Here is a 23,728-nt window from a genome sequence, read left to right as displayed (position 1 = left end):
TTTTATGGCTTTTACCTCAGATATTGTGGAGCCAAAGCTTTTAGTTCAGGTAAAATGAAGAGTTTTTGTAAACAGGAGTGACTTTGGTTCAACCAGTTGGTAGTGTTCATTACGTATGTTATTTGTGTTAAAATTTAAACTAACATTTTTAAGAAGAATAGTGAAGAATTAAAAAGTATTAACTTGCACTTATCATAGCAGAGAGAATTGTAGTGTCAGAGCCTACTTTGGCTGTTTGGTTGGGCTGGATTTAGTTCTTACAACATTAAGTAAAGGCTTTTGGTTGCATTTTCAAGTTGCTCATGTTTATGTTTCCAGTTGTAATTGTTTACAGGTTTTATGAATGCTTGAGTAGTTTGGGTAGGTGCTTTTTTTGTGAGAGTTAATGACCATTATCAGGTTTGGGTCCTGATTCACGGCCCTTGTAAGATTCTGTAGCAGGCTATGGCTGTTCTAGAGATTATTGGAGCATATTTCCATCTTTTGGAAATAATAGTGATATTTTTTTCTTTTGTGTTGTGGCTGCTGAGTGAACTCTAAATAAAGCTTTGCTTTGGCCAGGAACTTTGACTTGTCTAAGCTTCTTCTATGCACCTCCACACTACAGTATCATTTGTAAGACACAGTTGAAGATTAGTGGCACTGTAGCTGGAAGCATTTCCATCTATCACCTCAGCCTGGCTTTTATCCTCTGAATCAGCATATCAGTTCAGCAATAACAGCTGAATCATCAACACTTCTCAGTTGATTTCTCCTGCGTTTGCTCATTTTTGCTCCACATGTGTTTAGAACTTGCTTAATTGTAAATATTCAAAGACATGCATTTTAAATGAGAGTAGAGTCATAGGTGGGCTACAGCGTTGGCTACAAACTTAATTCACTCCATACTTAACACAGCAACATGGTTTGAAGGAAGTGTGCAGGGACTTAGGAATGCAGTTTGCATAGTGCTCTTTGGTGGAGTATAAGTTCACAATCCTTGTTAGCTCAAGTGCAAAACTGAAGAAGGAAAATTAATACACCAAACATGTCATGGCTGATTGACTACAGTTGGGATATGTGGAAAATAGTTTTAATTTGAGTATATCTGAATATGGAAGATTTAAGTGTAACGATATTTTGACATTAGGGTTGTGTTGTATTAGCATGAAGTAGCACCATCTGCAGGACAATCAAGTTTAAGAATGCTTGAATTTTTATTTTCAAGACTGGTGGATGTCTGATGACATGATTACTAGTCTTCTTGAAAATCAGGGTTCACTTCAAGTGTACTATGATGTAGTCCATAGTATGCCTGAAGGTTGTCTGTCTTGGGTGCAGACTCAACTATTCTGGAAGTGTAAAAACACCCTAAGAAAAGTGTGTTTAGGTTTAAGGAGGCATTTGCAAATGGGATACATCTGAGTTAAAAAGGATGTCACTGTGTTTGGGTGTTTGAGCATTACTGTTATCATAAAAAATAATTCTATCTTTATTTTTCAAGAATCCTCAAGGAATCACAATTCATAGTGACACGCTCTCCTCTAAACAAGGGATTCTGACTGGGAAGTTTGATATCCCTGAACTTGCCAGGTGAGTCCAATTTAGTAACATCAGATGTAACTACATGATGTGGCCATTTTTTGCGGGTCTTGATATAGACATCACATCTGAGTGACTTATTTGTCTGTATGATCCCACAAATGGCATTTTGTGTATGTTCTTATTTGAAATGGTATTTGTTCTTCTCTCAAGCTCTGGGATATGGACTGTAGCAGCACGACACAAGAACATCCCTCAGAAGAACTTCACCGCTGAGTTCGAAGTGAAAGAATATGGTGAGATTCTTATATTCAGACAACAAAAACCTGCCTGCTGTGTTTCCACACACTAATTTATGTCTTGCTTTACAGTGCTGCCAACCTTTGAGGTCACCTTAACACCATCAAGGTCTTTCTTCTATGTTGATGATGATCGCCTTCAAGTGGACATCACTGCCAAGTAAGAAGAATATGACTTTAAGTACAACCCAAAACTAGAATATTTTACAACTTTCCTGAAAAAATGTCAGCTTGAACAATATTTCAAGCATTTTACTACAAATGGAATAGATAATGACAATCCATGACTAGGGGACGACATGAGGATATAATATAACCAGTGTGAACTTTGTGAAGGTATCTGTTCGGGAACAAAGTGGAAGGAAATGCATTCGTGGTGTTTGGTGTGATGCAAGGTGACAGCAAGACCAGCCTGCCAGCCTCTTTAAGAAGAGTGACGGTGAGCTTTACAAAGTTTTTAACACTGTGAGACGTTATATCACAAGTCCACTTTTAACACATTCGAATGCCTTCGTTTCCTCAACTTGCTGAATGTTTTTTTTTCTTATTTTTAAAGAAAATTATTTTCTCTAAAGTATTTTACTTTTTATGTAGATCTCGGATGGAGCAGGACATGCAACGCTGACTAAAGAGATGATCCAGAAGACTTTTCCAGACATCAACCAGCTTGTGGGAAGCTCTTTGTATATTTCAGTCAGTGTTTTAACAGAAACTGGTAAGAATCAATGAACTAGTAATGTTATTATTATTGCTTTAACCTAAAATAAGAAGTCAGAGTAACCTGGATTATTTTAAAGTCTTGAATTACTTTCAGTGATAAACAAAAGAAAAAAAAAATAAAACAAAAGAAACAGATAACTGAGGTAATGTGATGCACCATGTGATGTTCATACTTTAAAATAGTATGAGATAATTTGGTTTAGGGCACTCCTTGGGAAAGCAGCTAGAAACTTAGGTGTAAAAGAGCCTCTAGAAAATTAAGCTAAGCAGATACATTATATCTAAAAGGGATTTCTTTTTGAATAAATTGGTGTCGAACCTTGACTCCAAAAATGAAAAGATAGCCAGCCTTACTTTGAAGTCAAGGGAGCTGATTTCAGGTCCTTCTTGGGAATGGCTGTAGCTCATGCATTGGGTTTTTCTTCACTGGTACTGGAGGCTTGGTGGAAGTTGCCGTACAGGCGACATGCCATAGTCAGTAACCAGAAGCTTGGAGCCTCAGTAGTCTTTCCATGGCCAATCTGCGAGCAGATTGAGCCATGGCCCTGGATAGGATTCTGGACCTCTGCATTGGTAAACTATCTCAACCCAAAGGCAGCGGTTGTGGGTGCAATCAAGCTACTTCTGTCCATCCAAGCTGAAAACCTGAAGGAATTCTTCACTTTCCTCTCTAAGGTTGGGTTTAACTTAAAAGTAAACTGACAGACAAACAATAATGTCAGATCTGATTTAAGCATTCTAAAATTTTAGTACAGACTAAAGGACTTTCTCTTCTTCTCTGGAATGCTGACTGCTCTTGAACCCTCGTGCACTCAGGTCTTGTTTGACTGTTGGCCCTTCCTTGTAGAGGCAGAGCCTAACGGTTCACCTAACGGTTAATTATTAATTAATTGTTTTTGGCTCTGATTTGTAGTGCTATGGACACTCCTTCCTTTGTTCCAACTAGGTCTGAAAAGAAAATGAATTCTAATATAACAAAAATGGTTCAGGTTATTCATTTAAGTTTCCAAAACCCACAAAAGAGCAAATTTGTGTGTGTATCACTATATGGCTTTACCCACGTGACCTGAAAACAACAATGTTAAAGAGAGAACCAACCTTGTAGGTCATCTCTAGGTGTCATTTTCTTATGAATAAATTTAAACACAGTATGCTCTTCACAAAAAGAGTAAGTAAATAAGTAGATAAAAGGAGATGAATGAAACTAAAGTCACTACCTTATGAACATGTTATAATACACATTCCTAGCATCTAACAAGAAAACAGAAATCTTCTTCTTCTTCTTTCAGCTGCTCCCTTTAGGGGTCACCACAGTGGATCATCTGCCTCCATCTTGCCCTATCCACTGCCTCCTCTATACAAAATACAAGTAGTATCACTTACAGATTATATAATGTTGGTTGTTGTGTATGCAGATGAACAAGTTTTCTAGAGTCCTTTATGAGCAATACTTGAAACCTTCATGGAATCCAGAGAGGTCAAATTTCGGTCCAGATTGTCATATCAGTTTTTTTTTATATATATATATTTCATTTTGTTGAAACAAGCCCCAGAGAATGGTTGTAGTTTGGAGTTGATATTTACTTTAAAAATGCATTTTCTGTCACTCTAAGAAAAAACCCTAGAAAACTGGTCAGCCATGTGGCTGAATTCCAGGCATGGTGTTATATTGCCCCCTGGGTCAAGAGAGGTGTTTGGCTTAGCTCAGGCTTTGGAAGTGTTCCTGTGACAGATTTATGCTCCTAACTCCAGACTCTCTGGAGCTAAAAACTCAATTCTTGGGTTGGTGATAAGATGAGTAAACACTCAGCTTGAAGCAGAGTCCAGATAGTGTTCATTACATGGTTGCATGCCAGTGGACATGCTGTGAGCAGGTCTACTGGCATTTAATCATTGTGTTCTGCAAAGTAGCTTCTGTCAAATTTCGAATGTTAGCCTTTTTTGAACAAATGAGGTCATTACTGTAAAAGATTTATTCACAAATACAAATATTTGTGTTTTAGGTAGTGAAATGGTGGAAGCCCAGAGGAGGAGAATTCAGATTGTGACATCACCGTATACCATCCACTTCAAAAGAACACCTAAATTTTTCAAACCTGGAATGCCCTTTGATGTGACGGTATGAAACATACACATCTATATATACACGTGGACAAAATTGTTGGTACCCTACCATTAAAGAAAGAAAAACCTGAAACCTGGTCACTGAAACAACTTGAAACTGACAAAAGTAATAATCAATCAAAATTTCCTGGAAAAAAAATGAAACTCAGGCATTGCTTTTGAGTTTTGGTTCAACAAAACAAACTAATGAGACTGCTAAGGAGAGTTTCTCAGGAGATTAGACAGAAAATGTTAGACAAACATATTAAAGGGTACCATATAAGACCATCTCCAAGCAGCTTGATGTTCCCGTTACTACAGTTGCAAATATTATTCAGAAGTTTAAGGTCTATGGAACTGTAGCCAACCGCCCTGGACATGGCCGCAAGAGGAAGATCAATGACAAATTGAGGAGACGGATAATAAAAATCATAAACAAAGAGCCCAGAACAACTTGCAAAGAGATTAGAGGTGAACTCCAAGGTCAAAGTATTTCACAGTCAGATTGCACCATCCATCGCCGTTTTAGCCAAAGTGGAAATGGAAGATGACTGAGGAGGAAACCAAAACTGGAGCTTTTTGGCAAGTCACATCAGCTCTGTGTACTATGGAGGAGGCTTGGTTATGTTTTGGGGCTGCTTTGCTGCACCTGGCACAGTGTTGTGCGTTTTGAATCTGAGCAGGGCACAATGAAATCTCAAGACTATCAAGGCATTCTGGAGCAAAATTACCCAAAACACACAGCTAAAAACATCCAAGAATGGCTAAGAGCAAAGCATTAGACTAGCCTGATGTGACCTTGCATGAGCCCTGATCTAAATCCTATTGAACATCTGGAAGGAGCTGAAACATGTAGTCCTTTGAAGGCATCCTTCAAACTATATATATATATATATATATATATATTCACAGATGTTATTAGAACACGTACCTTCTGCTTCCAGTCACTGTCCATTTTATTAGAAACATTTATCATCTGTGTGCAGGCACTGGACACTTTATTTGAACACTGACCTTGTACTGCCACTCATCAGTCACTTTATTTGAAGATAGATAGATAGATAGATAGATAGATAGATAGATAGATAGATAGATAGATAGATAGATAGATAGACAGACAGGCAGTGGGCAAGACAGATAGACAGACAGACTATAGACAAGATAGACAGTTCCCAAAGGAAACTTGCCCATAGGCTTGTTGGTCTAGGGGTATGATTCTCACTTATGCAAGAGGCCCTGGGTTCAAACCTCAGATGAGCTCTGGCTTTCAATGACATGCAAAACATCAGTTGCCTAAGTGTTCTTTGATTCTTCTTTCTGGAAATTTTCCCTTCGGGAACAATACAGTTTACTGTCTCAGAACAAATATATTACACCCGGGGCTCTTCTACATAGGTGAGCAATTACAGACTGTAGCAAATTTGTGGCTGCGCAATGTATCAGCCCCTTACCTCATTGACCCTGGCAGCTCAACGTGCTTTACAGACAGGTTTAACAAGTATTCATTTAGAATTATATAAGACAATGAAATAGATAAAATTAAAATATAAATACATGAGACAGAGTTTTAATTAAATGCTAAGTTAAAGAGATGTTTTAGATGCTTCTTAAAGGTGAATACTGAGCTTGACTGTCTGATAAAAGGTGGAATTGAGTTCCACAGAAACATAACTAAATGATTGTTTGCAGAAGGCCAGTATTAGCAGATGTAAGATCACATGATGGAACCTAAACAGACACTCTGTAATGTAAGCGGCGCTTTAAGGTCATTAGAGCCTTAAAAAGGCTCAGGTTTCGTACTGCAGGTTTCATATATGAAGCTGAACCAGGTTTCTCATAAATTCTACCAATGATCAGTATTTCCTTGCAAAGTATTTTTTTACATTTACATTTACAGCATTTAGCAGATGCTCTTATCCAGAGTGACTTACAAGAAGTGCTTTGTCTATCTAGAGAAAGTATCTTTTCTAGTTACCAATAGAGAGAAAGACAGTCCTGAGCTCAGATACTGCTAGAAACAAAAGTCACTGTAGATACAGAGAGAAAAGGAACAGCGTTGAGCACAGCTCTGTGCAGTACCATGTAATACAATAAACTACAATACACAGTGCAATACAATAAAATATAATATGTAAGTGCAGCACAATATATTGCAATCAGTACTTAATTCAGTGCTCATTTAAGCTCTGTGTAAAGAGACGTGTCTTCAGTCTGCGTTTTAAGACAGCAAGAGACTCTGTTGTACCGACAGCCAGTGGGAGTTCATTCCACCACCTGGGTTCCAGTACAGAGAACCTTCTCGACACTTGACTTCCACACGCCCTGAAAGCCCAATCTTTTTGATGAATGATTTCCCATTGAAACCCTGAATTTTCTATTACCTAAATATGATTTAAACCATTCTAAAACTGTGCCCGAGAGGCCAACCCAGCATTCAAGACATTGAATTAAAATCTTGTGGTCAACAAACAAAACAAAAAACAAACAAAACTGGACTAAGATCTAATACAACCAGAATAGACGGATTTTGCGTACCAGCACTGAGCCTTAGGTCATTTACTACTGGTCAGTTTTGGCCAAATGACCATTGCTGACTAGATATTATTTTAGTGGTAGACAGTGTTTGTTTTATGTAATTCAGTGTAAGTCATTGTCACTACTTAGTTAGGAGCGAATAAAAAAAATCCAGCTAAGAATGCCTGTGTGGCTACAATTGTGATAGACAGTTTGTGTGGCTACTGCAAAATATGTTTCAGCAGATGGGTGAAAGCCTCATGTATATCACCAAGGTGGAGCTACCAGGTTGTATATGTTTGTACACTTATGCCTGAGTGTATCCACTCAGACCAGCGCAACACACACTAACACACCACCACGTCAGTGTTACTGCAGTGCTGAGAATGATCCACCACCCAACTTGCTCTGTGAGGGTCCAAGGGGTCCTGACCACTGAAGAACAGGGTAACAGAGTATCAGAGAAACAGATGGACTACAGTTTGTAACTGTAGAACTACAAAGTGCAGCTATACAGTAAGTGGAGCTGATAAGATGGACAATGAGGGTAGAAACAAGGAGGTGGTCATGATGTTATGCCTGATCGGTGTATAGTGAAACTGTAATAAATGATTGTCTTATAAAAAACTATACAGAAATTCTTTCAAAACAATTCTTCCAAAAGCAATCAACAATCATCTGATGAGACAATTTTACTACAATGTTCAGAGTATTAGTTCCCTTTTGCCAAAATTAAGAAAATGTCCTTACCAGTGTTTATTGGGGGCTGACTCCTGCAAATGGAAATAGCGGAAATGTTTTCTTATTCAGAGATTACTGACATTGAATAATTAGCTTCATTTGAAACATGAATCTAATCAGGATTTGTGATTTGCACAGGTTTATGTGACCAATCCAGACCATACACCTGCTGGAAATGTTGAGGTTGTGGTCAGTCCTGGAGGTGGGCGGGGTCACACCAAGGCCAATGGCCAGGCGAAGGTCACACTCAACACTCGAGCAGGAATCAAGAATCTTCAAATTATGGCGAGTCCTGTACTATTTGTCAACCAGATCATAAATGTTACATCGACAATATGGGAGCCTTAAACGAGTTTTCTAAATCAGTAAATGATGGGGACATTAATTTGTTCATCTGTGAAACCCAGTACAAATAACAACCATTAACACAATACACAGAGGAGATTGATATTGTTTCATTGCCAGTAACTTTTTAATATCAATGTAGATGATCATTTTGATAAGTTGTTGCAGCCCTAGTTGGTGTTTTTTGTCTTATAACACAAGAATATGACGAATATGGAGATTATATGTCCTTTCATTAGGCCTTTAAAATCAGTTCCCCACATCCTGACATATTCAGGAGTCATCCTTCTTTAGACTATTCTAACATTTTGCATAACGTCACACTGTGTGGCGGCCGCTGTTTTGAGGACAGAATCAGGGAGTGACTGCACTGGCGTGATGCCTTCAATTTGCTGTGCTTTGTGAACGACTGCCCTGCAAGATGCGACAGAAGCCGAGAGACAAAGACACACAGACCTTTAATTCATTGTTTCAGACTCCAGGCTTGAAGCCGCTGCGCTGTATAGTTCAGTGTTTCTGTCTGCTGTTTACACCTCGGTCAGCTCAAGAAGGGATTCATTAGCTAACAATATCAGGTATGTCAACCAGGGAAACCACGTTTATGCAGTGCAGGGGTTGCAGGTCTGAAGCTGGGAACTCGAACTGCACTAGCAAAGTTACAAAATCATGTCTGTCTAACCACAACATAGATTTCTGACCCACATATTGTTTAAAAAGCAAGCAAACAAACAAAAAAACAGTTGGCTGAGGGCTGAGTGATGCAATGCAATTAGGCCACTCATTAAAATTACTGATGGTTGCTGAAGCTTGGCCAAAAATCAACAATCAAACGCATATCATTGTTTTATTGCTCGTCTTTTGTTATTTACAGCAGCTTACAGTGCAGGAACCAGTGCTACAAAACTTCTAACCAATAAACAAACTCTCATGTGTGTTAAAGCAGCAGATGCCTACGCTACAGAGATGATGTGCAGTGGAAAAAAATGTGCTCTGGTGTTCCAATTCCCTCGTGAATTAACACGTCACATGTCAAAACTGAACTAAAGAAAAGGTTGGACAGGTCCACACCATCAAAGGCAGGTCGGAAAACACCTCCCAGCTGAACTAGACTCTGATTGGCTCTGTTGCTCAGGATTACTCTGTCTGCTGGTGCCGATCTCAAAAAGTAGTCGAATGCCTGCTCACCACCTCGGTTCCACTGGCCCTGCCGACCCAGACAACATTCAGTCTCACAATTAACGTTTATATTTCTCCATTCAAACATCATTTAAATCTCCAGAAACAGAGTAAAGTTATATCTGGCTGTTTTTTAGCTCTGTCTAGGGGACGACTGCTTATCTCTCGGTTTTTAATATTAGCATCAGTTAGCACAGCTGGCATTGTTCACATCTGTGTTAATTAGCTGATGTCGTCACCCTCATATATTGACCTTTTTTTTTCCTCTTTATGCAACACCATGGGGTCCTTTATGACATGAAGAGAGAGAGGGGTTATGTATGAGATTATATATCAGGAAAACACAAATTTCATAGTTTTTCTGAAGTAGGGGAGTAGAAGTAAAATGCATAAGAACTGCAGCCTATTTTATCAACTTTGTCAACGTTTTTTCTCTTCCAAAGTAAGGAGAGTGATTTTAGCCATATTTCACCTTTAGTTACGTTTGTGCGGATCAGCGAAGCCAGAAATTTGGTCTCAAATACGGCGGCCAAAACTGAAAAATCACATGACTGAAACCCTAGGATAATGTAATGTGCAGGCTCCAGAGTGCCCTCTGATTGAGCACAGAGTGAAGACATCTCACAGCTCGTTAACAAAAAAATGAGATAAAAGTTAAAAGTTAATATCAAAATGCTTCATTTCTTTTTCCTTTCTTTTTTTTCTATCATGACTGTTCTAATGTTTGGAAATTCTGATCTCATCTTTACTTTTAACTATAATGGTTTTGTGTCTCACAGGTGAAAACCAATGACCCAACCATATCAAAGAACAGACAGGATGCGAAGCAAATGACTGCCCAAGCCTACACTACTAAAGGAGGCTCCAGCAATTACCTTCACATTGGCATTGGCGCTGAAGAACTGAAAGTTGGTGATAATATGAAAATGAATCTAAACTTCATTAGAAGGTCTGGTGTCCAAAATCAAGATTTTACTTACCTGGTTGGTACTCTTCCAGAACACACACATGCACACACACACACGAAATGATCAAGAAATGAAACTGGGTCCTGTTTTTACTGATTTGTTAGTGGATCTATGAAGTGGAAATGGAAAATCATTTGCCAATAATAATTTATTCATTTAAAGTAGCATTACATGAGAAGTGGTGTTTCTTGCTCTTGGGGTCCCCCTACAGTTGCAGCATGCATTTCACTTTTACACCACTGTCGTAAATGCAAATTACACTTTGTGCCTCCTCATGGAAAGCTGTACATTTGCATTTGTTGAAAAGCTGAAGGATACAGAATCCATCAGGCAGGCATATGAATGCCACAGATTACATTTGCGCTTTTGGTTGTTTCTATGTGTAAATAACTGAAAATGCTATTTGAAGTCATAATTTGGCAGAACAAAGACAAAGAACTATGTGAACTTTCAAGGTAGAATCATTTTACAGGGTTTTATTACAGGAGCATGCATACTTTCAAGGCTTATTTGACATGAGGTTGAAGAAGACCAACCAAACTAACTATGCTAGACTGAAACGAGACAGAGGTTGGAGCTTTTGGTATCCGGGAATCCTACAAAACTCAGAGAGAGAGTGAGACAGGGTTGACACAGATAAATCTTTCATAAATAACATTGACAGTGTAGTAAATTCCCATTAGCTGTGAGACTACAGCTTATGTGTCCACTGAACATTCTGGACACATTTAAAACAACTACACTAAACCTAAGCGGTTGCTCAGGACTAGCATCATGTGTAAAGACTCAGAATCATTTTATTTTGCCACATATGTTGTGACAATGTTGTACAATACGAGGAATTATGGCTTGGTGAGTTCTCACGTTTCACAAATCTTTTCTGCTTTGTCTTCTCTCAGATACTTAGTAAAGGACAGATTGTCAGCGCAAACAGGTTTAAGAGGCAAGGACAGTCCCTAGTGACTCTACCTGTATTTATCACCAAGGACTTGCTTCCTTCCTTCCGTGTGGTGGCATATTACCACATGGGATCTTCTGAGGTCGTGGCTGACTCGGTTTGGGTTGATCTAAAGGACACTTGTATGGGAACGGTAGGTCATCTGCAGCATTCTCATGAAAAGCTCACAACTGACGGAATTTTATATTAAAGAAAAACCCTTTAGAGGTTATAGTGGATTTCATAGCTGGCTGCAAAGTCAGAGTGTTAATAATAATTTAGCACTATGGTTTTAAACCTGTGCCATTGTAACGGAACAGGACCAGCCAGATACTTGTAGTAAAAAAAAACAAAAAAAAAAATCAAGAAAGGAATTTACTTGAAGGAGTCTTGACAGTATTTGTGATGCAAAGAAAACAGTCAGGAAACAGAAATGCATGGTATCTCCACAGAGGAAAGCACTACCTCACAAAGATCCTATGCTGAAGCCTGGGCTTATATACTAATCTAAATCTAGTGAAATTACATACATCACAGGTGAAGCAGGTTAGTATTCAGATAAACTGGAACGATGATTGGTGGATTACAGAAGCTCAGCGGTCATGTGATCTTCCAGAGAGGTCTGAGGAATGGAGTCCTTATGAATGCCAGAGCTGTGAGGATGTGTGACAGGCATAGTGTGCTGCAGTGGTATTGCTAAGGGGCCGTTGGCTCAAAACCTTTTGACTTTATGGCCAAAATAGACTTTTTTACTTTATTGTGCTACTTATTTTTATTTTTAATGTTTAAATAAAACATTAAATTTGGGTCAAGCTTTTTGATTGGTCTTGCAAAGTATGCCACTGTGAACTGATATAGCTAGCTGGTGGACTAGGTAATTAGTTAATATTAGTGCAAGTCTGTGTGAACCGTTTCTCTCGTATTGTGTCAGTTTTAAATTGGATTTTTCAAAAAGACAGATCACATCTAATAGTGTAGCAAACACCATGCCCCAGTCTGAAAAAACTGAGAAAAAAGCATTAATGATAAGGAAAAATTCAACAGTGAGCACCTAGAGCTAGGCTTCACTTGTTCCAAAAACCCTCCATGACAAAGGGATGCAGAAAATCATGTACCCTGCCCTGGAAAAGGTTACCGGGACCTACCCCTGGAGGCCTGGGGGTAGTGTTCCTCAGCAAGCACCTGATGACAGCTGATGTAACCTGGATGGGCTCAGCCCGAAAAGGCAATGCGGGGGGACTATGTGGGCCCACCACCCACAAGGTACATCATGGAGGATGAGTGTAGTGCCATATAGACAGTGGGAGATGGCAGGGTGGCTCTTGGCAGCATAGGCCCCTGCGGCAGAAGCTGGCTCTTGGTATGTGGAATGTTAGCTCACTGCGGCGGTAGGAGCTGGAGCTTGTGCAGGAGGCTGAGAGGTACCAACTAGATACAATTGGGCTCAAACTCCTTGATAGGGGTTGGCTCATCTCCTACTCAGGAGTAGCATTGGGATGCATTGAGATGCTTCGGGCAGGTGTGGGGATACTCACAAGTCCCCAGTTGGCTGCTGTGCAGTAGGAGAGGAAACTCTGACTATTGTGTGTGCTTATGCATCAAACAACAGGTTGGAGTATTCAGCATTCTTGGAGCGAGTGGGTGGGGTTCTGGAAAGGTCACACCTAAAGCTTCCATAGTTTTTGCTGAGATTTCAATGCTCATGTGGGCAATGACTGGGAGACCTGGAGAGGCATGATTGGGAAGAATGGCCTGCCAGATCTAAACCTGAATGGTGAATTGTTATTGGACTTCTGTGCCAGGCATGGATTGTCCATAACGAACACTAAGTTCAAACACAAGGATGTTTATAAGTGTACATGGTACCAGAGCTCCTTGGGTCAAAGGTCAATGATCGACTTTGTTGTTGTTTCGTCTGACTTGGGACCATATGTTCTGGACACTAGGGTGAAGAGAGGTGCTGATCTGTCAACTGATCACCATCTGGTGGTGAGTTGGATCAGATGGCAGGGAATACAGATGGTCAGACCGGTAGGCCTAAGCAAGTAGTGAGGGTCTGCTGGGAATGACTATCAGAGGCCCCTGTTTGGATGATTTTAACTCTCACCTCCAGGACAGCTTTCCTCATGTTCTGGAGGAGATAGGGGACCTGGAGTCTGAATGGATCCTGTTCAATACCTCCATTGTGGAAACTGTCAGGTGTTGCTGTGGCCAAAAGCTTATTGGTGACTGTCAGGGTGGTAATCCAAGAACCCCCTCGTGGACACCGGTGATGAGGGAGGCCTTTAGGAACTGGATGGCCCAGAGGACTCCTGACTCAGCAGATAGGTACTGATAGGCAAAAAAGGTGGCACCAGCAACAGTGGCAGAAGCTAAATCTAGGGCATAGGAGTTTCACAAGGCCATTTAAAAAGACTTTCAGTCGGCCTGAAAAATATTCTGGACAACTGCCCGGCGACTCAGGAGAGACATGCCTCCCTCATGGGAGCCACAGCCAAACCTGGCATGTCAGGTTCCATTTCCCTAATGGAGGTCACTGAGGTAGTTGGCATGCCCCTCAATAGCAAGGCAATGGGAGTGGATGAGATTCATGCGAAACTGCTTAAGTATCTGGATGCTGTGGGGCTGTGATGGCTGACACACCTCTGATATGTTGCATGGACCTCAGAAACTGTAGCCTTGGACTGGCAGACTGGAGTGGTGGTCCCTATTTTTAAAAAAGGGGACTGGAGGTTGTGTGCCAATTATCGGGGTATCACACTGCTCAGCCTCCCTGGGAAAGTTTATGCCAAAGTGCTGGAAAGGAGACTCCGACCGATAGTCAAACTTCAGACTGAGGAGGAACAATGCAGATTCTGTCCCGGCCGTGGAACAATGGACCAGCTTTTCACAGGTTGCTGAGGGGGCATGGGAGTTTGCCAACCCAGACTACATGGGTTTTGAGTACTTGTAGAAGGTTTGCAACAACGTTCCCCCAAAATATCTTACAGGAGATCCTCCGGGAGTATGGGGTGAGGGGACTATTACTCCAGGCCATTCAATCTCTGTACTCCAGGAGTGAGAGTTGAGTTTGTATACGTTGTACTCCACCAAGGTTGTGCCTTGTATCCACTCTTGTTCATGATATTCATAGACAGGGCGTTGAGGCATAGCCTAGGTCAGGAGGGCATTATGAGTGGAGGCTGGAGGGTGGCATCTCTGCTATTTCCATATGCTGTGCTTAGATTTGCTTAGATTTTACACAGTTGGATTGGTAACATTTTCTCTTTGACATTTATGAGGTGAGTTTTGTTGGCCTTGAGTTCCAAAAGTTTAGGCATCCCTAGTTTAGCAGTTTTGCAACTGATTCTTGAAAGTAATGCTAGCATGGATATTGTTCAGACTACAAGTTTTAGGGGCTCTTAAAAACTGGGAATCTGAAGAATGAAGCTGCTCCTAGCTGATTCGCCAATTATTAGATTTTAGTGTATGCCCAGTGAAGATTCTGAGTTTGGGGACATATGCTTGGGAGGAATGTCCATTCAATGTCCATTGATTGAATATGCCATCTCACAGGTTGACTGTTTCAGAAACTCATAACTATGATATTACATCAAAAGGAAGCACAAAGAGAACAAGATATTCTGAGAGAAATAGCAGGTTCAAGTGGAACACACCGAGAGTGCCTATACCACTCTCCCACAATTTCATCATAATAACAAAAATGTTTGAAACATCAGGAAGTCACAACTGTCAGGAATTTACCCAATTGAAATTGAAAATTGTATTCAATTGTACCTATCATCACAATATTACCATAGCAGTCTTCCAAAGGCCTTTTTCAAAAGCCCTAAAAGTTGTGTTCTAGAGTGAATCTTTCACTTCATGCTGTTGTCTTTATACTGGGGAATCAATTATACTGACCTGCTTTCCACCCCAGCTGCAAGTGAAGTTAAAGGAACCTAAGGCATCATATGACACTGGGGAGCGGTTTGATCTCAGAATTACTGGAGATCCTGGTGCCAAAGTTGGTCTTGTTGCTGTGGACAAGGGCGTCTTTGTCCTCAACAAGAACAGACTCACACAGGACAAAGTAAGTGGTTACCAGCAGAACTAATAATTATACTATAATTGTCTAAGATAAACTGTAGTTCTATTGCATGTATTATTGCATGTACTCTTGTCTAAATAGTTGTCGACATTTCCAACAATAGATCTGGGACCTCATTGAGAAGCATGACACTGGCTGTACAGCGGGCAGTGGTAAAGACAGTATGGGGGTTTTCTATGATGCTGGTCTGCTGTTTGAGTCCGACAAAGCAGGAGGCACCGACTCTAGAACAAGTAGATATTTTGCTTTTTCCAACTAATGATGTGATAAACATGCAAAGTACAATGTAAAACATGATTTTAAATGGTTCTCTATTAGTTTGTCAAAATGATAATGATTTATTCTGACATTACACTGAAACAGCATTCATTTAAGTGTGGAACCTTGCAGGGTTTGATATATTTTGCACATCAAGAGTGCAACCAAATGTAATGGAGATTTTTTCTTGTATAGCAACTGACTGCCCCACACAACCAAATAGGAAACAGAGAGCTGCAACTGTTCTACAAATCACCAACACACTGAGTATGTATTCTGTATTTGAAGAACTAAGTTTAGTTGCAGAAATAAACTTTAAATGCCATCATGTTTTGTGAGATATGCCTGTGTCACAGATCTTCTTCAGATAACTGTTTTTTCCTTGCCCAGCATTGATCTAATTACCTTTTTTTTCCTCCAGCTGGAAAATACAGTGGTGATCAAAAGAAATGTTGCTCAGATGGACTGAAGAAGAATCGGCTGGGCTACACATGTGAACGGAGAGCTACGTTCATCACCGATGGTGCAGAATGTGTCAAAGCCTTCTTGCACTGCTGCAAGGAGATGGTGGCACTCAGACTGGAGAATGCCGAGGAGGAAATGCTGCTGGCTCGCAGTATGAACCCACTTTGCTCTGAGTCTTTGTTTGAGTTCTATGAGGTCTTCAAATAAGCTCAAAACACTGAATCCAATTCTCTAATAAAATGTATTTTCACTAAATGTAAACAGCTACAATCAAAGAGTTTCCATTTATTTATATCAGTAAGTCACTCATAGGATAAAGCTGAATAAGTCATTTCCATTCATTTTTTAAACCTTGCCAAGCTCCTTCCCTTCATCTGCTTGTAACATTGCTTTTGTGTGTGTGTGTGTTTTTACATGCTCACATAGGTGAAGAAGAAAATTATGATGACAACTTTGATGACATTACCTCACGTACACAGTTCCCTGAGAGCTGGCTGTGGGTGGACAAGGTGCTGCCAAACTGCCAAGGAGGCCAATGGTACATGCAAAATATATATGATTTTTTTTACTACTGTGTTTAAATGGTATATAATGAAATTATCTTAGATTCATTTAGAAATAAAGAAATTATTTTAGATTCATCTAATCTTTAGATTCATTCAACTGGTGCATTTCTCTGTTCTTCCAGTGTTACAACAACCCTCAACATGGACAATTACCATTTAAAAGACTCCATCACTACCTGGCAGATCCTAGCTATCAGCCTGTCTAAGACCCATGGTCAGTGTCCAGTTTTACACAGTTCTCACATTTGATCTTCCAAAAAATGTACTTTTGTAAATGGTGATAATAAATTACCTCTTAAGTTTTACAACCGCTACAAGGATTAGTGTGCTATGGCAAACATGAATGACACTTTCAATGGCTGGTGATTGTAGAATATGATGTTCCTCTTTCATTCTTTGTATTTGTAGGTATCTGTGTGGCTGATCCTTTGGAAATTATTGTTAAAAAGAATTTCTTTGTGGACCTGAAGTTGCCCTACTCAGCAGTGCGCAATGAGCAATTAGAAATCAAGGCCATTCTGCACAATTTCTCCAATAAGAACCAGAAGGTACATTTCTTAAGCTTTCTTAAGTGTGAAAGTGGAAATACTGACAGGTGGTGGTGCACATTTTTTTTACAGTGCATCTGGAAAGTATTCATAGTGCTTCACTATTTCCACATTTGGTTATGTTACATCCTTATTCCAAAATGGATTATATTCACTTTTTCCCTCAAAATTCTACACACAATACCCCATAATGACAAAGTGAAAAAAGTTTGTTTCACACGCACGCACACACACACACACACACACACACACACACACACACACACACACACACACACACACACACACATTTTCCCCTCAGGGTCCTGCTTCTCCCAGCGGTCATTGGGCGGAAGGCAGGATACACCCTGGACAGGTACGTTCGTTTCAATGTTTTGCAAATTTATTAAAAACATAAAACAAAACACTCAAAAATTGAGCTCACGTGCATCCTGTTTCCACTGATCATCCTTCAGTTGTTTTGACAACTTGACTGGAGTCCATCTGTGGTAAATCCAGTTGATTGGACATGATTTGGAAAGGCACACACCTGTCTACATATGGTCCCATAGGTGACAGTACATGTCAGAGCACAAACCAAGCCATGAATTCCAAGGAATTGTCTGTAGACCTCTGAGACAGGATTGTATCGAGGCTCAGATCTGGGGACGGGTACAGAAACATTTCTGCAGCATTGAAGGTCCCAATGAGCACAGTGGCCTTAATTATCCAGAAATGGAAGAAGTTTGGAACCACCAGGGCTCTTCCTAGAGCTGGCCGCCTGGCCAATCTGAGTGATCAGGGTAGAAGGGCCTTAGTCCAAGAACCCAAGGGTCACTCTGACAGAGCTTCAGCATTGCTCTATGGAGAGAGGAGAACCTTCCAGAAGGACAACCATTTCTGCAGCACTCCACCAATCAGGCCTGTATGGTAGAGTGGCCAGACGGAAGCCACTCCTCAGTAAAAGGCATGAGACAGTCCGCTTGGGGTTTTCCAAAAGGCACCTGAAGGACTCTCAGACCATGAGAAACAAAATTCTCTGGTCTGATAAAACAAAGATTGAACTCTTTGGCCTGAATGCCAAGCATCATGTCTGGAGGAAACCAGGCTCTGCTCATCACCTGGCCAATACCATCCCTACAGTGAAGCATGGTGGTGGCAGCATCATGCTGTGGGGTTGTTTTTCAGCAGCAGGTACTGGGAGACTAGTCAGGGTTGAGGGAAAGATGAATGCAGCAATGTACAGAGACATTCTTGAAGAAAACCTGCTCCAGAGTGCTCTGGACCTCAGACTGGGGTGAAGGTTTGAAGCTTGTTATTATTGAGCAAAGGCTATGAATACTTATGTACATGTAATTTTTTTGTGTGTTTATTTTTAGTAAGTTTGCAAAACAAACAAACTTTTTTCACTTTGTCATTCTGCCTTCTGCCCAATGACCGCTGGGAGAAGCAGGACCCTGAGGGAGAAGCGGCTTAGAAACAACCTCCGCTTTGTCAGTGTACCAAAGGGCAGCGAGAACAATGGTATCATATGACTTTTACAAAGTATTCTGCCACAGATGCTCGGTATTGTCGCTCCAGCCAATGGTTGGGACATTAACGCAAACGAACATTCATATGGAGAATTAATTCTAAACATTTACAGGAAAAGGCTTTAAAGTAAATGTTGAAAAGATACTCTGATGTTTATGTAGCAGTCAGTGTTCTATTGACACATTATATAATTCTATATAAGAGGGATTGACATACATTCTTCTTATAAAAGGAAAAAACAAACGCAATCAGTTGTCTTTATTGGTGGAAAGGGTGCAAATCCAGAAACCATTTTAAGCAGCATATGATATTTGAAATAAATATGAGCACACTTCAGTACTCAGGTGGAGTTTTGAATGTTTAGGGCCTGACAAAAAAGTGTTTTGAACCTAAAGTAGGCAAACTGTTGACCAGATACAATAAGCACAAATTACTTTTCTTCACAATTTGTTGTGCTCAGTCAAGAGGGAGCGTTTTAACAAAGGCTACAGGTATTAATATATTTAGAGAATTCTACAATGGTCTTTACGCATTTTCTGCTAGCTCCAAAACGTGTCTCAACAGTGTTCAATTGCTTGTTAATACAAATAGCTAATCACACTGCCGCAACTCACTGCATTTAGGCACGTAGAGGTGGTCAAGACAACTTGCTGAAGTGCAGACCGAGCATCAGAAAGGGGAAGAAAGGGGATTTAAGGGACTTTGAACGTGGCGTGGTTGTTGGAGCCAGACAGGCTGGTCTGAGTATTTCAGAAACTGTTGATATACTGGGATTTTCACGCACAACCATCTCTAGGGTTTACAGAGAACGGTCAGAAAAAGAGGAAATATCCAGTGAGCGGTCAGTTGTGTGGACGAAATTGCCTTGTTGATGTGAGAGGTCAGAGGAGAATGGGCAGACTGGTTCCAGATGATAGAAAGGCAACAGGAACTCAAATAACCAACCAAAATCTCTGAGGAACGTTTCCAACACCTTGTTGAAAGTATGCCACAAAGAATTAAGACAGGTCTGAAGACAAAAGGGGTCCAACCTTTTACTAGCTAATAAAGTGGCCAGGAAGTGAAAATGAGAACCAAAGTGAGTCTCTTGGTGCACCTATAACAGAGGAAAAAATCAATAGAAAAATGCCACCTGGTAAATCAGCTGGGATGGATAATATTACAGCTGATTTTTTAAAAAATGTTTTTACGCAGAACTATCTCCCCTGTTGCTATGTATGTATGTACAGTGAAGCTTCGGGCAAGGGTAAATTGTCCCCTACTATTTCACAAACTTAGTTAATTTATGTACTTGATATCAAAAAAGGGCAATAACCCATCTGACTTTTACAGCTACCACCCTATCTACCTAATTTCAATGAATGTTAAAATCCTCTCTAAAATCACTACTAACCATTGTTAGTGTTATTCTTAGGTTATAGAACTGCATAATAAATCTTGGGGCCCATCGGCGGGCCCATGGCTTGGTAAGGAGTTAAAATATGGCTCGTTCAACTGATGATCTTCCACAGATTCTGTTGCGCTCCCAGTTGGTTATGCAGGCTGGGTCTGAAGGATACTGCACAATGTTGGTGCAGTCTGACAGAGGAGGACACCCTAATCCACATGCTCTGTTCCTGTCCTGGGATTCAGTATTTTTGGAGAGGGGTGCATGACCATATTGCAGATATTGTGAAGGAGGGGTTTCACCTTTGTCCTAGTCTTTACATTCTTGGAGATCCTTGCTCTTTAAGTTGTAATGTATATCAGATTCTCTATGGGACTGGTACTCAGGAGTACCATTATACCATTAAACCAGGAATAGGTCTCAAAATTAACCCAGGTAGCTACTTATAATAAACCATCTTTCAGAATGTTAGACTGACCAATCCTGTAGTAAATGGGGATGTATGTATATGTATATATATATATATATATATATATATATATATATATATATATATATATATATATATTTAGTTACTGCAAAATCGTCTCTTGTATGCTCATGGAATGTTGCATGTGAATGTAGCTTTTACAGAGTTAATTAATTAATCTGGGATATTTTGATAAATGTCATTTGTTGCTGCATCCACAACTGGAAATATGGAATAACTGACATTTGGGGGGAGGACCATGCCCAGGCCACCACAGCATCACTCTTTTGCTTTTGTCTCTCTCCTCATGTCAGATTATCTGTTGTATGCTGTAATCCTTTCTGAATCACTAGTTTAGTTCTGAATCACTAGTTTTAATCTAGCTTCTTGCTGAGGAATTACTTGTTTAGATTTATTGTCTACCTTGTTCACCTTCAGTGTACTGTTGATAGCATTAATTGAACCTGATTATTTACCTTTATGGCTAGAGATATTTAATGGCTTTGTTTCATATTGTATAATTTTCTATAGTCAACATTCCTACAACCCCTCTTTATCCCCTTTCTCTTTTTCCTGTCTTCACTCCTTTCATTTGGCCCTCCTTCATCCCCTACTCCTCTACTCCCCTGCGTCCTACCTCCTCTGTCCAGGTTTCCTGCTCCTCAGCTACCACCACCAAACCAATCCTCACCTTCTCTATCGACCCTTAGCTGTTTCCTTGCCAATGCTTTTACTTTGAATAACCTCCATTAAAACATTCTGTGGTCCACAAATTTGCCTGCATATCAAATTCAGTGTTTCTGTATATGTTTCTCTGTCTTTGAGATAATACAGCACAGAAATATGCTCTACATTTCCTTAATCTGTCAAGTCTACCCTTGTGATTTCATCTTGTCATGAGGTCATATGTGACTCACACCTGGAGTTGTGAGGTTATGAAGAGGCAATAAGATACACATCATCTGCATGGACATTCAGGAAATCTCTAAGGACTTGCCCATGATGTGGAAGACCTTCGTTCTTCATTCAGTCGACATTGGAGGCACATGTGGCAAATGGCATGCAAAAAGTTAGTACAGCTGCTGAGGTTGCTGCAAAGGTTTGGAAAAGAAGCAATGAAGATAACAGAGCATTTTTATATGAAGCAAATGGGTATCATTTTATATGCAAGTGCCTTTAAAAACAAAATTAAGAAGACTTTGTAACAGTCATCCCTGCTCCATGTCCATCCATTCAGGAAGCTTCAATGTGCCTTACACTCATTTCACCCTTTATTCACCATGTCTTCATATCTCTATGACATCCTGTCACATTTAGCACAATCTTCACAATCCTGTGTCTTTCAGAGAAGGATGCGTTCCCCTTCCGAGTCATCTGAGTCCGTTCCTTTCAAGGTTTCTTCTTCACTAGTTTTTCTTTTCTGCTGTCACAGAAAACAGACTTGGACATCTGTTAAACAGTCCACTACAATGTCATTGTCAAGCTGTTGAATTGACCGTCATTCTGAATCTAGCTCCTTCATGTCCCACTGGTATGAACTCATACTATGTTCTCTACCTAAGCTGTTACAGTTCTCATGACAGTGCTTCAGAATGAGCTTTGCCAGGACAGAGGCTTATGGACATGTGTCTTTCTCATCATGTGAAGGTCCCTTAGACATATTCCTCAAACATCTGAACACAATCCACGACCTAAACAGTTCTGAAAATAACTTGGAGTTCTTTGGGGTCCAACCTCATAAAAGAAGCCCTTCAAAATTCCAGCCCAAATTCTCAGAGTTCTCTCCCTCAATCAGTCACCACTCATACAAACATATGCTGAAGGCATGGTCCAAAATCACAAAAGGGAGTTTTGGGGGAGGAACATGCCTGAAACTTCTAGTGAAGGGAATTCTGACTGCTTCAAAATACCAAGACATTTTGGACAGTTCTATGCTTCCAACTTTGTGAGAACAGTTTGGGGAAGAACCTTTTCTGTTCCAGCATGACTGCCTCAGTACACAAAGCAACGTCCAGAAAGGCATGACTGGCTGAGGTTGGTGTGACAAACCTTGACAGGCCCTCACAGAGCCTTGACCTTAGACCCCTTAAACACCTTTGGGATGAACTAGACTGGAGATTGCAAGCCAGGCTCTCTTGTCCACCATCAGTGTCTGACCTCACAAATGCTCTTCTGGATGAATGGACAAAAATTTCCACAGACACTCTCTAAATTTTATAGAAAGTCTTCCCAGAAGAGTTGAAGCTGTTGTTGCCGCAAAGAGGAGGACCAACCCTATATCAATGCCTGTGGATTTAATATGGCAATAAAAGCTCATAGGAATAAAGAATAGACTTCCCAATACTTATGTCCACATAGTGTACATGCCTATTTCAACATGAAATTGAAAGAAACATTCTGCATATGTTAAAACAGCATGGCTGTGTAATCATAGAATGCAGGTTGTGCGCCTGCAAGTCTTCTATTGAAAACGTAGCACATTATGAAGGGTAAAATATGACAGTGAACATGCCATAAGGGTGCTGTAGCAGGATCAGGCCCTTAAACCACTTATTTTCCACATCTACTTAGGCTAATCTCTGGTTATTGTTCTCCTGTGGACAGGGATGTATTTTGATCAAATTGTGATACAGAACTACACGTTATTATAAAGGGTCATTTATTGATAAACCTGATAAAGATGATAAAGCACTAAATGGTTACTAAATGCAGGGGTGACTCAAAAGTCACAGGACACAGTTTTATTTTATTTTTTATTTTAATATTGACTTTAATTTCTGGGGTCATCTCAAACAAATTGTGTATACAGAGACAATCCGCAACAAGCACCACCTTCAGCATCGCATTGTGGACAGCATTTCTCCAGAGATTCTCTTGCGGGTTCATAATGACTGGATCCTGCAACTTCAGCTCTGTGTTCAGCACCAGGGACAGCACATTGAACACGTTGAATGTAGCTGTGCATCACAGGCAATGTTCCCAGTTGTTGTTCCATCTTTCTGTGTTGATAACTTTTGAACCGCAAGAGATATTGCAAATCTGCAACAATCAATTTCTGAGACAATTCTGGTCTTCTTTGATCTCCTACATGATAATAATAATAATACAT

General features: G+C 40.2%; 1 protein-coding gene across 1 annotated transcript in view; it reads left to right on the top strand.

Annotated features, from left to right (window-relative positions):
• LOC108411291 (complement C3-like) overlaps positions 1-23,728 on the top strand; it is a 57,788-nt gene that overhangs the window by 11,521 nt on the left and 22,539 nt on the right. Inside the window, exons 5-20 of the mRNA XM_037543229.1 lie at positions 1,484-1,572; positions 1,735-1,817; positions 1,893-1,980; positions 2,157-2,259; positions 2,415-2,535; positions 4,544-4,659; positions 8,037-8,183; positions 10,199-10,402; positions 11,287-11,478; positions 15,244-15,396; positions 15,518-15,647; positions 15,868-15,939; positions 16,094-16,288; positions 16,564-16,675; positions 16,826-16,917; positions 17,112-17,251. Coding sequence (XP_037399126.1) covers positions 1,484-1,572; positions 1,735-1,817; positions 1,893-1,980; positions 2,157-2,259; positions 2,415-2,535; positions 4,544-4,659; positions 8,037-8,183; positions 10,199-10,402; positions 11,287-11,478; positions 15,244-15,396; positions 15,518-15,647; positions 15,868-15,939; positions 16,094-16,288; positions 16,564-16,675; positions 16,826-16,917; positions 17,112-17,251 — 2,037 coding nt within the window. The remainder of the gene's footprint in view (positions 1-1,483; positions 1,573-1,734; positions 1,818-1,892; positions 1,981-2,156; positions 2,260-2,414; positions 2,536-4,543; positions 4,660-8,036; positions 8,184-10,198; positions 10,403-11,286; positions 11,479-15,243; positions 15,397-15,517; positions 15,648-15,867; positions 15,940-16,093; positions 16,289-16,563; positions 16,676-16,825; positions 16,918-17,111; positions 17,252-23,728) is intronic.

Source organism: Pygocentrus nattereri, chromosome 12 (genome assembly GCF_015220715.1).
Source record: "Pygocentrus nattereri isolate fPygNat1 chromosome 12, fPygNat1.pri, whole genome shotgun sequence".
NCBI lineage: Eukaryota > Metazoa > Chordata > Actinopteri > Characiformes > Serrasalmidae > Pygocentrus > Pygocentrus nattereri.
The sequence above is the reverse complement of the archived record's forward strand: the minus strand, read 5'-3'. Positions and strand labels throughout refer to the sequence as shown.